General features: G+C 44.0%; 3 protein-coding genes across 3 annotated transcripts; 1 reads left to right on the plus strand and 2 right to left on the minus strand.

Moving 5' to 3' along the window:
- Positions 1 to 1563: 1563 nt before the first annotated feature.
- N0V96_009406 (uncharacterized protein) lies at positions 1564 to 1827 on the minus strand (the record flags this gene model as incomplete). The annotated part of the gene is made up of 1 exon (XM_053198716.2): positions 1564 to 1827. One exon carries the CDS (start codon positions 1825 to 1827, stop codon positions 1564 to 1566), a length of 264 nt encoding a protein of 87 aa, XP_053043837.2.
- Positions 1828 to 3059: 1232 nt separating this feature from the next.
- Positions 3060 to 4735, minus strand: N0V96_009407 (uncharacterized protein; the record flags this gene model as incomplete). The annotated part of the gene is made up of 2 exons (XM_053198715.1): positions 3060 to 4112; positions 4163 to 4735. The coding sequence occupies 2 exons, from the start codon at positions 4733 to 4735 to the stop codon at positions 3060 to 3062; spliced, it is 1626 nt and encodes a 541-aa protein (XP_053043836.1).
- A 2004-nt stretch (positions 4736 to 6739) lies between these two features.
- N0V96_009408 (uncharacterized protein) lies at positions 6740 to 7586 on the plus strand (the record flags this gene model as incomplete). The annotated part of the gene is made up of 2 exons (XM_053198714.2): positions 6740 to 6829; positions 6888 to 7586. 2 exons carry the CDS (start codon positions 6740 to 6742, stop codon positions 7584 to 7586), a joined length of 789 nt encoding a protein of 262 aa, XP_053043835.2.
- Between the last annotated feature and the right edge of the window lie 9225 nt (positions 7587 to 16811).

The raw sequence follows: 16811 nt of genomic DNA on the forward strand, positions 1-16811 counted from the left end.
ATTGGGTATGCGGGGATAAGGTTAGCTTTTTCGTGAGAGTTTGCTAGAAGCTTGATCGAGAGATTGTCAGATAGACTCGCGGGCCGCGAACCTATTTATTGAAAGCTTCTCTCTTGAACACAATGATGCCATGCCGGCATGGCAAACATGAAAGTCGGTGTCCATGCCGGCCCCTTAATTGTCACCGACCGGAACGGCACCGCCCCGGACATTTATAAAAAGTTAGCCCGCTTGGGAACTTTTAATATCTGAAACAGATAAGAGAACAGGACCCATCGTTTATGATTGGCAAACAAGGTGCGTCAAGTTAGGACACTACAACAATAGGCACGGCTCGAGGCCGTGCGGGTTGGCACGTCTTAGCTCGCGGGATCTTCGTCATAGACTTTAGACGCAGTGCAACACTACTAAGTAACACGCAGTTCGGAATCAAGCAAACAAGCGTCATAGGTAACTGCAGCGCGTGGGGTTACGTGGCTATGTAACCCACCTTAGATGCCATGAGTCCTTCGTACTTCGTTTTCGTTACAAGCGATTTCGAGGGTGCAAGATTTTAGGTCGGTGGACGGTGGCTGGAAATGTCCGTCGTGAAAGTCCGTTTTTTGTCCGGTCGCCGCACCACGTTCTTCTCGGCGGCTGAAAAGCTTGTACCGACGACGAGTCGAGCCGAACATCGGCCGACTTGCAGTCTCATCGGTGCCGGTTCTACATGATAGCGCACTTGGGCCTTCGGCGATGCACGGAAGCAAAATGCACCCATTGACGCGAGTAGCCCTGTCACTTTTGGCACACGATTTACGATTTGCAGCCCATTTTTTATCTGCTTATATAATAGACGGAGTTCACTCAAGAGTATTTTTGGTTTGCAATCAAGTTAAAGTCTATACAACGAAGTCTCATTTAAATCTGCCTAGAGAAATACAATTCGTCATTTCCCACTGTTGGCCACAATATCGGGTAACGCAAGTTTCAAGGGATTTCGGAAAAGTACGTATATCCTCTGCCGACCGGTAATCTACCGCATGTAGGTTTGTCGAACTCGTCATGAAAGAGTGCTCGGTATCGCTTCATCGGTCAAGAAAAGATGGAGATCACTTCTGTCAAACACCTGGATAACTGGGATTGTCGGATGATGTTTGTTGCGTTACAGCCATATGGACAGATTTCAGCTCATACACTCACTACGAATCTTACATATCATACTAGAGAAGAGAAGCTTCTTGGAGGGCGAAGGAGGATCTGGCTGCTTCCTGCAGCCCCTAAACAAGCATGTGCTTGGATACAAAGAGTCAAGGACTGTTCTCGAAATTTGCTTGTATTGGTTTGTACATTTCCAGCAACTATATCAGCCGGAAATTACATATTTACAACAACCAGCGATGCATGCAGCATATGCAGCGCGCCTGAGGTAACTATCACCGGAGGCAATAGGGAAGGACATGATATGAAGAATAATCAAAGACCTAGGTTTATTTAGTAAAGTGCAGTCCGTCGCTATGTCGGGGGCAAGATGCTCACCATTTTCTGAAGCAAAGTCGAATGAAAGCTCGGAATGACAACTATTTAAGGGCAAGAGCTTCCAATGCAGAAGTACTCGCCGTTACCAATAGGCTTGCAGCTGCAGCCGCGCGCCTGGATCTCGGTGTCTCTCTTGGTCATGGCGGCCGTAGGGATGAAGTCCTTGGGGCAAAGTTTGCCGCTGCACAACCACTCGTCGCCGATCTTGTGGCAAGAGCACTGCCTGGCGACGAGCTCGGCTTCGGGAGCGGGAGCTGCAGCCGCGAGGGCGGCGAAGAGAGTGGCGAAGGTGAGGATGGAGAATTTCATGTTGTTCGTATGTTTTAGTGAGCTGACTGATTGATTGCGGAGACGTAGTTGAATGTATTTGGAGCTGTGAGTTGTTGGAAGTTGCAATTTGCTGTATCGATGACAACAGAAGGGGACTATTTATGTTTCAATGGTAACTCGGCATCGGCGACTATCTCACGTCTCAATTGGGTTATACAAAGTCTAGAAACTGCTTCGGCCTGTTCGCAATCGTTTTGAACGCCTTGAACTTTTGCGAGCTTCCCCTTCTGGTCAATGTGATTCTGCAACTCAATTCTCAGTTTCGCCCAGTTTTGCTGAGACTGGAGCTATCTTACCGCTATCTTACCTCAATAGCTTGTGGTTATTCGCGAGTGATTCTGTTGATTGGAAGAAGCGCTTTTCGAAGGATCACGCATGTGGTGGCCTTTTGCGAAGCTGTGCCTCTCAAAGTGGCACAGCCATACCCGATCCAGCAGGTCATTAAAGCAGATCCGCAGTTAGTATTGCTAGTGTTGCCTTCAAAGGCTTACGAAATCTGAGACCTACCTAGTTCTTCTGAGAAAACCATTCACGCCGGGCACTTATATTTGGGTTGTCAACATGTCCTGGGAACTTTTGAACTCATAGTCTGTGTCGTGACGGTTGATGGTGGCATATCGCCCACTAGAGAACCCATTGTCAAATCTGTGAGACAGGGAGAGAGGTAAAGTCACAGGCAGGCCTCGGGAGCTTGGGTATGCCAAGCAATGCTATCCAATAAACTATGGTTAGACCAATAGAACCTGGGGCTGCAAGTGTATGTCCCAGATCCTGCCAACGGTCCAGTCTAGACCTTCATCCGCCCGGAGTTCCGCGAACTCGCCAAGCCCTATAACATGCGTGACTCGTGAGATGCCAAGCAGTAGGCTGATGCACACCAGAGGCGCGGAATACCACATTCCCGTTTAGAACTATGCTCTGAGTACGATACAGTCTGGTAGTTGATTGGATCATCGTCGGCAGTAGGCCCACAGGACGACTCTTTCTGTTAGTAGCGGGTTATGACCAAGGCCGTCGACGCATTATCATCGTTTACTAGAGCATCTGAAAGTCTGTTAATATTCGTACTAAGTATGACCACAAATGATCGTGGCGTAGAATTGAACACTCCCGCTCCCTCTGTCTTCGCAGCTTGTAGGTTGTTGTGCCTCAAAAGCCGCCAACGTTTTGAACATCTGCCTCCGACTTAGAAAAACCTTCAGGGTTTCTTTCTACTCCAGCAACTCCAGATCAAATTCCCGAACCAAGATGCTACCACCCAGACGAGTCTTGGCCCAGTTGAAGACGCTGAATCGATAGCCCATGAAGAAGAACCACTCATTGTTCAGTTCGTAAACGGGTCCAAGCTGTTCAAAGTTATCACCGTCGGTGCTGAACCAAAAGGTAGCGTTAGGCCACGCGCTCGATCCGGCCACAGGTGGTGAAATATCGGCCTTGATACGGAGCCATAGATCGCCGCCAGAGATGGTAGGTCCTTCCGCCTTGACATATCCGTTGGAGGTTGTCACCCAGTCCGTCAATGAGTCTCGCACGACCATACTGATCTCGTCAACGTACACGAGCTTAGACACGCCATCCACTTTGTGAATCCCGATATAAGCGCTGAGTTGGCGCAGTGCTGCTACACCTGCCTGGTCTCCGTCCACCATTCCAGAAATATCGAGTTGGAACGTGGCCTGGCTTCTGGGACCGATGATTCGTTGAGTGAGGGTGTTTGCGGCTCCATACAGCCCCTCGCATACTGTTGCAGTTTGGAGTGTGAGACCATCAGGCCCCAAGCTCCAGGCATCGTTGTCGGGGTTGTGGTTCCACTCCCAGCGGGGGTTCAACGCGTCACCCTCGAACTTGTCGACATAAGATCCAACTCCCTGGACTGTTTTCGAGGTTGTGACAGGCTTCGCGTATTCGACACCCCAACCGCCGTTTGCATCTGTGACCACGGAAGGCCAACCTTCGGCGTCAAACTCGACAGGGGCGAGAACGGGAGCACGGCCACCGGGGTACACGTCGATGAAGGCCATGTAATACCACTTTCCATCCTCAGTCGAGACAAGGCCACCCTGGTGCGGCGCTCCTGCACCCTCGACGGGAGCCTTCATCTGCGCGATCACCTGTCGAATTTCATACGGACCCCAGGGACCCGACGTAGATTTCAAAACGTGCTGCTCGTCGCCAGGCTTGGTAACCCAAATGTAATAATTGCCGTTGATGTGGTAGAATCTCGAGCCCTCGATGTACCTGTGGGCATCTTCAGTGTACACAAGCTAGTAGGAGTCAGCATCTGCAGGAAAGCCATGGGAATTTGCCAACATACCTCGTTGCGGACCTCCGTGAAGCCATCAGGTGACAGCTGTGCAAGACGGATGTCGACGGCACCGTAAGCGATGTACATGGTGTCATCGCTATCAATCAACAACCCGAGGTCATAGTAACATTTCGGAATGGGGTCGTGATGAGTCCACGGCCCCTCTGGGCTAGACGCAGTGTAGATGTGCGTCTCATCCGTGCCTTGGATGCAGCCATACCAGTAAAAGACACCATTGCTTTCGCGATAGCCCAGAGAAGACGCCCAGACGCCGTTGACGTAGCCCGCACTGTCACTGCCATTGAGCGAGAACTTCGGGCCAGGAAGTTCGGGCACCGAGTGGGAGACGAACTCCCAGTTGGCGAGGTCGTAGGATCTGAGCAGTGGTGCGCCCGGAGAGTAGTGCATTGTCGAAGCACTATAGTAGTACGTGTCTCCGACTCGAAAGACTTCATCGTCGGCAAGGTCGGCCCATATCACTGGGTTGGAAAAGGTGGCTTCCTGGCGGGGAGCCAGTGCCTGGCCGAGCTGGCTGAGGCCAAGAAGGGCGAGAGAGAAGAGAGTAGACACACGGAGTGTCATAGTGACTGGTTGAAGGTGACGAAGAGATTCTTTCGAGTGATTCCAGGTCAGGAACGAAAGGCATGAGAATGAAGGTCCGGGATGCCCACTATCTTTCATGAGAGTTCACTTCATTGATTTAAATATCCAGCATTCTCCAGCTCCCAGTTTGAGGTTAGACATTCTATCTAGCCTCAAACTATGTCGATTTGAGTTTTAGGCAGAACTATTAGCCTCTCTGGACGCTCAATCGCTAACATCGTACAGAGATCGTGCGAGGCGGCAAAGTCGGCTACCGGATCAGACGACAAGATTCCGCATGAAGACGAGGTTTACAGGATGGCCACCACTTCTCCCGAATATGATCCGATAGCATGCTACCTCCAGAATTCCGACTTAATCCTCTGTTTTGCAATGTACCATAGAAAGTCATGTGATTTTGTAATCTTAGGAAAATCCAACCGCAAGTGAATCATTAGATCGGAAGGATGAAGTCGATGAACTATGCGGGGTGCATGTGCAATTATGTAGCTTTCGGCAGTACAATACTGGCGATCCACCGTGCCAACGTGGTATTCAACAGGCGTGGTCAAGTTCTTTTTGATCTAGCCGGATGCATGAGATGAACACTCTGTGCCAAACGGATCGGGCCGCCTGTCAAGCACGTTGCGCTTCTGTTCCATTATGGGCTCGGCAATCGGCTAATATGGCGTTGTTTGTAAGCTTAAACGTCTCTTACCTACTCAAGCGATCTATTTCAATTGGACAATCGTTCAATTATGGAAACCTTGCTTCATGTTCCTTTAGTATTGTCACCGGGCCTGCCCTGCCTTGCCCTGCGCATTCTTAGCAAGACCTTCTTCAGTGGTATCAAGGGCTGCATACTTTTGAGACTCGGCGTCAGGACTGATGGCGGGGAAGAGCTTCCCCACACAAAAGCGAATCGATCGTTCCTTGCATCATGATGCTAGGTGAGAGGCAGATCATTTAGCCGGAGTTTGTGGTACCACCTAACGCATCTCAACAATGGGAGTGAAGTTCGGCAAGAAAGAATGTGAATCCTCTCCCTGACATTCTGATGAACATGTAAATATGACCTCGTCCTTCTCAAGTCAGTAAATTCTCGAGGGGTATATAGTGTAACAAGTAGACCACGCCCACTCTGTCTAGACTGTCAATGCGCTTGTTCATCACCTCGAGTACCTTGTAACCTTCAATCTCTTTCCAAATGATTCCTCACTTGGGCCGTCTGGTCCTCGGACTTTCTCTTACTTTTTGGGCAGCTCTAGCAGCAGCTGATAATGGTCCTCGGACTTTCTCTTACTTTTTGGGCAGCTCTAGCAGCAGCTGATAACTCAACATTCTACAACCCAATCCTGCCCGGTTGGCACTCCGATCCGTCATGTATCCACGTTGATAGCACCTTCTACTGCGTCACCTCCAGTTTCATCACTTTCCCTGGTCTACCGATATACGCCTCCAAAGACCTGGTCAATTGGAAATTGATAAGTCATGCCTGGAACCGACAAAGTCAAATGCCCAACGTTACTCAGCAAACCAAAGGCATGTAAAATGACTTCTTTCGATGGACGATCGAAATTCTTGAATCTTCACTGACGTTGACTCAAAGGACAACAAGAAGGCTTCTACGCTGCAACTCTTCGGCATCATGATGGGGAATTCTGGGTGGTATGCGAGTACCTCGGCCTGCCCGACGCAATGCTGGGGACAGTCTTCAAAACGAGCGATCCGTTCGACGCAGACAATTGGAGTGATCCTTACACATTCCCGACTCCCAACGGAGATTTGGATCTTTTCTGGGACGACGACGGAAAGATGTACATCCCGGGAGGCGGCCACGTTCTCCTCGACGTCGACCTCGAGACAGGGACAGTTGTCAACAACACTTTTCTCTGGGCTGGCACCGGCGGCGTGTGACCTGAAGGTCCCCACCTCTATCGCAAGGACGGCTGGTACTACATCTCTGCCGCCGAGGGAGGGACCGAGACTGGGCACTACCAGGTCATGGCTCGATCTTCCAGCCTGACGGGCCCGTACGAGCCGTGCCCGTACAACCCGGTCTTGACCAACAAGGGTACCAATGAGTATTTCCAGGTAGGCAAATATGTTCATGTGTGGCAATTGGTACTCAGCTCTGACTTTGTGACAACAGACCATCGGCCACGCAGATCTATTCCAAGACTCTGATGGAAACTGGTGGGGCGTCGCACTTGCGACCCGTTCCGGGCCAGAATGGAGAATCTATCCCATGGGCCGAGAAACAGTCCTGTACCCAGTCACCTGGCGAGAAGGCGAGTGGCCGATACTGGAACCTGTTCGAGGTAAGATGTCAGGTTGGCAGATGCCCCCAGCATCCAGAGACCTCCCGGGAGACGGCCCATTCAACTCGGACCCCGACGCGTACGACTTCACGACACTGAGCGTTATCCCTCGGAATCTCATCCACTGGAGAGTTCCAACTGAGGGCGCCTTTTCGATTGATAGCTCGAGAGGACTTCATATTGTGCCTAGTCGCGCGAACCTCACGGGCGATAATGCGGATCTGGATGGTCGTTCGGGGCTCTCTTTCATTGGACGACCTCAGACCGACTCTCTTTTTACGTTCGAAGCCATCATTGATGCACCGCTGACTGAGGTTGACCAAGAAACTGGCGTTACTTTGTTCCTGACGCAGTTCAACCACGTCGATGTCGGGGTAGTGATCCTACCCAAGGCCGACAGCTCCGGAGGAAGCGATCGCATGCTACACTTTAGGGCCACGGGAGAAGATGCTCCGGCAGAAAATATTGTCAAGGTACCTGAAGCGTGGGGAGAGGACTCGATCCGCTTTCAGATTGCCACAGTGTCGTGATGGCTTCAACCATCCATGGCCTCACCGCATGTCACGTGACCTCGGTTACATAATCACCCGAGGTCCACACTCGCTTATACTCTCTATTTCAGGGCAAACCTCGTACCCATTTCCTATTTTTAATAAATAACCGTTCTCTATATTTAATATTAATACCCCTATTTATAACTATATAATAGTTATAAGCCTAGCTCTAACTTAGACTACTAAACCTTTATTAAAAAGTCACTTTTTAGGAGCTACGATTTACTATATCTTTTTTTATACTCAATTTTAACCCCTACTACGCTTATAAAGCCCGTTCTTAAGTAACTATATCTTCCGAGAAGGCTTCTAAAGTAATTAGGTATAAGCTTAACTACCGACGAGACTAGCTAAAGTAGTACCTCGCTCTATAAATAGAGGCCCGCTCGAAGGACGTTTAGGACCTGCTTAACCTAGATAATACGAAGTTACCCTTAAATCCTTTATTTTTTATTAAGTCTATTTTACTTATTAAGGAATACGTTAAGATACGAAATACTACCTAAGAATAAGCTTATAGAGCGGCTATAGCCGAGTATAACCGATAACTCGATTATTATACTTAGTAAAAAGCCTTAAAAAACGATTCTAAGGACGATTTAGTATAATAAGATAGCCTCGTAGAGTAGCCTTCTCTTCCTACGAGGCCTAAGCTAGTTATGGCTAACTAAGCGTATTTTCTTAAAGAATATACCTCTTTTGTCTAATAAATAGTATCTAAGATAATCTCTTAGTCATAAAAAGAGAGATTATATAAGTCAATAGACTACTAAATTACTAACTCCGTTACCTAGGATATCCTAGAGAACGTAAAAGAAGAACTTATTGATTTATTTAACTACTTATTTTGTATAATAATTAGAGTTCTTAAATAAAAATACGCCCTGAGTAACTTAAGTTTGTTTATAATTGCCCGAGAGGAATTCAATATGGTTATAAGTAAAGTAAACTCTAACGTTAATCCTACTACTTAGATCAAGGATTTCTATTTAGCTTACTACTATATAGTATAGCTCTAGCTACCCGAGGTCCAAGGGACTCTCGCTTTTAAATCTTTCCTCTACGTAACCGCTCGCTACTTCGCTCTAAACTAGTCTAACTAAGAGCTTATTAATATTATAAAAATAGAGTAAAGGGGCGAGGTAGTACCTAATATAGGCTATTATGCTAAGATATTTAATAACCTCCTATATAAGGAGGCGGTATATAATAAAAGTCGTAGATAAAACTTTATAATTTTCGTAATATTAGTAGGTCGTTTAGACTCCCCTAAGCAGAGCGAGGTAAGACCTGACTCGTTTATGAACTACCCTTATAAAGGGACCTACCGCTAAAAACTAATTAAGTATACGAAAGTAGAGTTCGCCCTTATTAGAAAAACGAAGTAAGAATATATTTAGTTAAACAGAACCGAAGTTAGTAGGATAATTATTTATTTAAATATTAATAAATATACCGATTTTTATACTAACCTTACCTAAAAAAGATAGATATAAGTAAGAGCCCCTAGTAAATTTAATAATAATAACTAAAGAAGAGGTAGAAGGCTAGGTAAATTAAAAAGTTAGCAAAGAAGTAGGATTTTAAAGTGTTTTACCCCTCGAATATTGTAGTTATAATTATTAATATTGCTCTATTACTAAAGTTAAATACGATAAATAATAAGAACGCTAATCTTATTATCTTTTTTATCCTTTTTATGGGCCTATACTTCCTTTTTAAATATATAGTTATAGATAACTATAGCGCAGTCTATTTTGTTAATAACTAATTACTTTTAGAACCTAGATTAATCTGATAGTACGATAGGACTGAGAATATAGATTCTAGGATAGTATCTTACCCTATACTCGCTCGCGGGACGAGGATTATCTAAAACGTCTTTATAAGAGTAAAGAGACCTAGAACTGAAAACTTAACCCTTTATAATGTTAGCTTTATTAAGAATTTCTATATTAACGTTATATCGGAAGCCCTACTTTAGAAGACGGGTATCTAGTACTCTAGTTTTAATTACACTCTTCGCTTTAGTAACCTATTTAAGAACGTCGTAATAAAATAGCTTATCAAAAAGGTCAACTTAGTTTTCCTAGAATATAAGCCCTATTTATCCTATTTACTACCCAGAAGTCTCTCTTCGCTAATAAACGTGATTTTTACCCGTAGTTAGTATATACCTCGTCCTTCGTATTAACTAAGGGGTAAACGAATAGATTTGGCATAGCTCTAGTACCTTTAGTCTAGATATCTTGCGCTAGTAGTACTTAAAAAACTTATATTAACTGCTCGGGGGGTAAGGATTAAGGGACTAAGTCGCCTAGAATACTAATATTATATGACTACCTATACGAAATAGGTCATCTTAAGACGTACCTCAGAACGAAGAGCAACCAGGCCGTATTTTAGGATTGCCTGGGACCTCTTTAACTACCTACCTATATACGAACGAAGTAAGTAGCTTATATTAATTAAGGACGAGTACTTAGGTAGGATCTTCGTTTTCCTAAGAGTTATAAAGACCTACGATATAGTATTTAGGGTCTTATACTTATTCGAGCAATAGGTACGTACTTAGAAAGGTCTTATTATTTATAAAATTTAGTAAAATATAGAACGTATAATAATCATAATTAATAACGAGACTCGCTTCTAAACCTAAATAAAGGAGCTCGGAATTAAATTAGAGATTACCCCTCTATATATAAAAAAGCTAAATAGAAGTAAAGAGCGAGCTAGCTAAGAAATTATAAGTAAAGCGATTAATATAATATTTATAGCCGGGTTACTAAACGACTTATAAGTAGAAGCTATATTAGTAGTAGCCTATTTATATAATATTAGCCCTAGGTAACGTACTAACTAGTTCTTACTAGTTTAAATTAAAGAAGTCTAGTTTAGCTACTACTTTAGGTAGTAGTAATTAATAAATATGCCAAGGTTCGCCCGTAATTTACGTCCTTATTAAGGGTAGACGTACGTATATAGCTGCCGGGCGTACCCTCTAAAGAGGGACTATAAGAAAGGAATTAATAAGAGACGCTTTAAAGTAGAGCAGAGGGGGCATATTAGATACTTTATAGGATACGTAACGAACGCTTATAATATATATAGGATCTAGATCCCCTCGTTTTTAAAGGTTATTATTATACGTAATATAACGTTCGACGAGACCGTTTTTTATTTAAAAAACGACGTAAAGGCTATAATTCAATTACCTAAATTAAGGTCCGTAGTAAATAAAATTTAATAGCCGCTCATAACTATTAATCTTAAGTTTTAGTTACTTAGAGTTATAAATAAAGAAGAGGCCTCGCTAATAATAAACTAAGAATACCTATTACTACCTACGCTCGCTCTGTAAAAAATAAACTAGATTATAAAAAAGTCTAGCTTATTTTTAAGCGGACGAAGTGGGTAGTTACTTACCCCCGAGCTAACTCCTGACTTCTAGAGTCCGGAACTAGGCCTAGCCCTTGCGTAGCTAACTAAGGTTATAAACGAGGCTATAGGGGAAGCCGACCCTTTTATAAAGAGGGTTAAGGATATAATATATATATAAATAGAAGAAGTAACTCCTTTAAACTCCTACGAGGAGGACTTTTTTGCCTAATTAGACCCTAATAATCCTATCTAGCCGATAAGCTTACGTTAAGAAGTAGGAGAGGTGAACGACCTAGCTAGAGATTCTAAAGTGGCCGATTCCGATGGCTATAAGGATAATAGGTATATTAAATAAAGCTAGAGATTAAGAAATTAGTTACTAGAGGTAGTTATTTAAGACCCGAGTTATAGGGAGTAATTTAAGTAATACTCGTTCTCGCTTTATATAGAACGAGACTAGGACGCTTTTTTTAATACGTATATACTTAATTAGTAAAAAGCGATTAACGAAGCGACTTAGGGGTATCGAACGCTCTATTACTACGTTTATATTATAATTAGTAAAACGAAGTATGTTCTGCTGATTGTACTTCTTAGCGATAAGATATATATAAATAACCTTATTTCCCCTCTTAGGATATAAAAAGACGTCCTTAAAATACCCGAGCCCCTTAAAACCCACTTTATTAAGGCTACTTATATAAAAATTAAGAAGCTAGAGGAAATAAATACTTAAAAAATTATTAGCCGAGTAACGGTTTAAAAAAAGCTAATACTGCTTAAATAGGTATTTAATTATAAGTTTAATAAGGACTATTACCTCGATCGCTATAAGGCGAGAATATATATTAGGGGCGACCTCTAAGAGCGATACCCCTTAAAAAAGACGTACGTAGCTACTCTTATTACTAGGACTTTTAAAATAGCGATAGTTATTACTACTTAATTCGATTTAGAAATTTATTAGTACGATATTATAAATGCGTTTCTAAACGTAGTATAGAAACTAGGCGACCCTCTTATTATATATAAGCTCCTAGATAGCTTTAAATAGCTGGGTAAGTATATTAAACTCGAACGAGCCCTTTATAGTACTTATAACGCTCCTTTGCTCTAGTACGAAGAACTCTTAGTAACTCTAAGATCCCTCGGGCTTATGCCTACGAACGAGGACCTATATCTATTTTAAACTTAAGATAAAAAGGTCCTAGTTCTCTTTTATATAGATAACATCCTCGTATTATTTTATAAGGACTACGTTTACGAGGCCGGTTAGGTAACCGAGGGGCTTAAGAGGAAGTATAAGTTAAAGGACCAGGGACTAGTTTTGTGGTATCTAGGTATTAGAGTCGTCCGAGATTAACTAAACTAAAAGATCTATTTTGCCCATAACTAGTATATTAAGAGAGTTATTAAGAAGTTCGATCTTATTAATATAAAAGTATTAATAACGCCGCTACTGACCGTACTAATTAAAAAAAACTTAGGAGTCGTATTATTAGCTAAAACTAAGTCGTTCTAAGAAAAAATAAGGTTAATTTTATATATAGTAATAATAATACGACCTAACGTTGCTTTTATATACGCTTTACTATTTCGGTTTTTTACGAACCCGTCTCGTTAGTACTATTTTACTGTAAATTAAGTTATATAATACTTTTTTTATACTCGCTACCTTGTTATATACTTTAGTATCTTGGGGGGTAGGTAGGTATTAATAATCATAAGCGACGCTTCGTTTATAAATAATAAAGAGACCCGAAAATCCTTTTAGGGATATATAATCTCTTTTTTTGGTAGACTTGTTTAATAAAAAGCCGTAAAGTAGAACATAGTAATAACTTTGATAACTAAGGCCGAACTACTTAGCTTAAAATATATTACTAAGGAGATACTCGCTTTAAAATACCTTTTTAGTAATATATTACTTAAACTCGGGGACGTTTAAAAAGTTTATTATAATAATTGTTAGATAATAAGGCTTATAGTAAAAGAAGGGGAACGTATCTTAACTTACCTTTATTATATTAATATTTAGAATATATAGCTATATTAAGAGTACTTAAAAAGCTTATTTAAAGTAGTTTATATATTAATAAATAAGATACTAGCCGACGGTCTTATAAAGAGCCTCTTACGAGCGAAGTTCGAATACTTCGTATTATTCTTAAATATAAGGGATATATAAGGAATAGTTATATAGAACGAGGGAATATTAAGGAGGTAATAGAACGCCCCGGGGGGCCTAGGTTTTTAATTTATAAACGTAGCCTATAGCTAGGGAGTATAAAGTTACTCTAGTAACCCCGTTAGGTCGCCACAAAAGGATTACTTACTTAAGAAGGTAAGCGCATATTCGTCCAGAAGGGACTTTAACGCGGGCACTACGTCCGCGGGGATATAAATACTAACGAGGGTATTAATTCTGATCCGGATACCGTTAGCCTTCGTACGCAAAGTAGCTAGTACCTTCTCTTCTTTAATAAGCTCTTTTAACTAGGCCTTAAGTACAGAGAGAGCGCCCATAGACGCCTCTCTTGCTAAAGCCTCGTCTACACGAGCTACCTCGTCCTTAACCTTACCTAGCAGCCCGTCGGCTACCAGGGCCTCACGTAACGCCGCCGTTATATAAGTTAGGTCCTAAAGATAGTTAATAATTAATTTAGAACGACGAGCATATATAAAGACTAACTTTTTGCGAGGTCTTTACTAAATTCTCTTTTTTTACCTACTTAAGGTGCAAGAACTTCTCGCCTAGCTCGCGCGTATACCCCTAGAGGGGAGCATAGCCGGACTTCTTATTGGCCTAATAATGTACATATTTATTGCTAGCGCTTAAGCCTAGGAGGCACCACCCCTCCGTTCGTCTACTAAGGGCGCTTTTAATATAGCCCAAGCATTTGGTACCGAACGGCAGTAGTACCCGCTCGAGAAGTCCCTCGGCACCAGGGGTGCCAGAGGGGTACGCTATCAAGAATCAGAATTATAAACGACAACGTCAAAGAAAGGACATTATATTTACGGGGAACCGCCTCACGCCCGCTAGGAGGGAGCGAGGGAGGGGGCTCTAAACCACCCTCACCTCTACCCACCTCCTAGGTGGTCTCTTCTTTAGCCAGAAGGCCGTTGCTTATAAATAGGAACGTTAATAAGTCTAAAAGTAAAGTTATAACACGATACTATCGCTTAGCCAACCGGAGTCCAACACAAGGAAAGTATTACTTACCCGCAAATAGATTATCGTCGTAAGTAAGGGAGCCGCCGCTCTCCCCCAAAGTCGTCTTAAGATACTTAGCCTCGCGCGCTGCGGTAGTATAAGCGCGCTTTTTAGCCCTAGTACGTTTAGGTATCTATCTTAAATAATATTATTAATTACAATTCCTACTTCTATTAACGAGTACGCGCGCGAACGCGGGTGCGGAAACGAAAAGTAAGGGTATATATATATAGTTAGTATATAGATATAAATTAAAGAAAGAAAGGAAAGTTAAAGTAGTGGGCGGCCGTAAAGAATTTACTTACTTACTTACCTTAGACCGTAGGCTAATTATTCGGCTAATGAGAGGCTACCCCTCGGTCCTGCTTATTATTAATAAAGGAGCCTCGAGATTACCTATAATAACGAACACGGCTAGCAAACTACTACCTATCTACCCTATGCCCATAACTTAGCGCGTAGCGCGATTTATTTTATAATTCCTTTTATAAATAGATTCTTATATGGTATTATTTAGATTTATATATTTAATAATACTTTTTATAACGATATGGATAGTTCGGCGCGCTTCTTCTAGACAAGGATTTGTCTAAGGGGGTATGTTATGATAGCTTTAACCATCCATGGCCTCACTGTATGTCACGTGACCTCGGTTATATAATCACCCGAGGTCCACACTCGCTTATACTCTCTATTTCAGGGCGAACCTCGTGCCCATTTCCTACTTTCAATAGATAACCGTTCTTTACATTTAACGTCGATGCCCCTATTTGTGACTATACGACACACAGTCAACAACACTCACTACACAATGGCCGCATCCCAAGCCTCTCAACCTGACCAGCAAGTCGTTATGAGTACGTTCTCAGCAAGATTGGTCAGTGGACAGAGTGGTCCTTTCACCGGATCGTTGGTCGGTGTTTATGCCACCTGTAATGGCGCTGGCTCGGGAGTTGATTGCCCATCCGGAGGTGATAGCTGGGTGAAGGAATGGCTTTACGAGGGCAAAGGTCAATACTACACAGCAACGGACCTTGTTCCAGAGTAGCGTGTGTCGGTAAATTTGATATTTAAAGGCTGTGTTCTGTAGTCTTGAGATTCAATCATCATCTGCTGTCCTCATCTCTTTGTTGGCCTGCTTCCAGATCTCTTTCATCGTGACCTCCCCCTCGGCGCCTCTCCATTTCCTCCCATCCAAGTGCCTGAGACACAACTGCTTTCCTTCATCAGGGTAGAACAACCAACAAGCCCATCTCGCCCACATTCCCTGCTCCTTCATCTGAGTCCGCGCCCGGTGCCCAATCGTATCCTCGATAAATGCCCCTCTAGGTATCGCCAGCCGCGTCGGAAAGACACGCGTCAAGTAGTGCTCCGTCGCTGCGATGTGGGGTTTATCATGCCAAAAGAACATAGGGGTCAACGGCACCTCCGTCCCGGGATGTGATTCTGACGTAAAGATTCTCTTCAGCTTGTTCGTCAACGTTCTAAGATGGGGAAACTCCTGCGCGTGAGCAGTTTCGGCATACTTCAGCATCCGCACTGAAGCAAGACAGACATATTTCACCGGGCTCTCCTCATCTGCGTCCTGCGTCTTCATGACGTCTAGTATTGGCACCACTGGAATGTCATAGACGAGCGTCCAGTCATGCTGATGGACCCAGACGTACGGTGTTGTCGTGATTCTCAAGGCTGTCCGCACCGCCAGGCCAAAACCGAGCCTCTCCGACGGCTCCACGAAAGACATGCGAAGGTCCTTTGTCCGGCTTACGGTGAACGTCGCCGAATTTGTCGTTACGGTTGCCGCTCTTCCGTTGTAGCCATATTCGGCTTCCCCTTGCTCTCGAGTCAACTCGCCAAGCGTCTCATGTTGGTCGTATTCTCTTAGCACGAGCTTCTTGACGTTATCTTTGTACTCTGCAAACTCCTCCGCGCCCTTCTCCGTCACTTGGCCCTTCTTCAACCTCGGTACATCTCCGATACGTTCATACGTGTCCAGGACCACAATGATACGACAGGATAGTAGGTCGCTGCAGTGAAGGCGGATTGATTTGAAGACTGCATCCAAGAGTTCTGTGGAAGGTGCGGACGGAGTTGGCGATGTGGTTATTATCAGCGTCAGAAGCTCTGAGACCGACGCCGCCGCTGGCGGTGCAGGGGTTGAGGACATGACTTTGCCCACCGAGCGGCTTGTATGAGGAATGGAACTATCCCGTTGAGACCCAATGGGAGACGTTGAGAGGTACGTATCTGGGCGGAGTTCAGACTTTTTTCGGCGAAGTGGGGCACCACACCGGAGCGCCAAAATTGTTGGTCACGGCGGCCGGCAGAAGATTGCGTAGCTTACCGCGCAACGAGGCAGCTTTCATGCATTGAAAACAACAACCCATGTAAAAATCAGTCCCGTGGCATGTGCTTAGTACGAGTTCTCGTTGCGGTAATCACGTTCTTGTAATTACCGTTTGACACTGTTTGGCGACGCCTGAGCGTTCAAGGCCACTTCCGGGCCCGGACTAGCAAGCCCTGACTCGGCCGGGGCGCCGGACCCGCAACCCGCGCAAAAATTTCAAACCCGGCATTCAGTATGCAGAATTTTCAAAAGATTA

Source organism: Colletotrichum fioriniae (assembly GCF_027942845.1).
Source record: "Colletotrichum fioriniae strain IMI 355084 chromosome Unknown scaffold_12, whole genome shotgun sequence".
NCBI lineage: Eukaryota > Fungi > Ascomycota > Sordariomycetes > Glomerellales > Glomerellaceae > Colletotrichum > Colletotrichum fioriniae.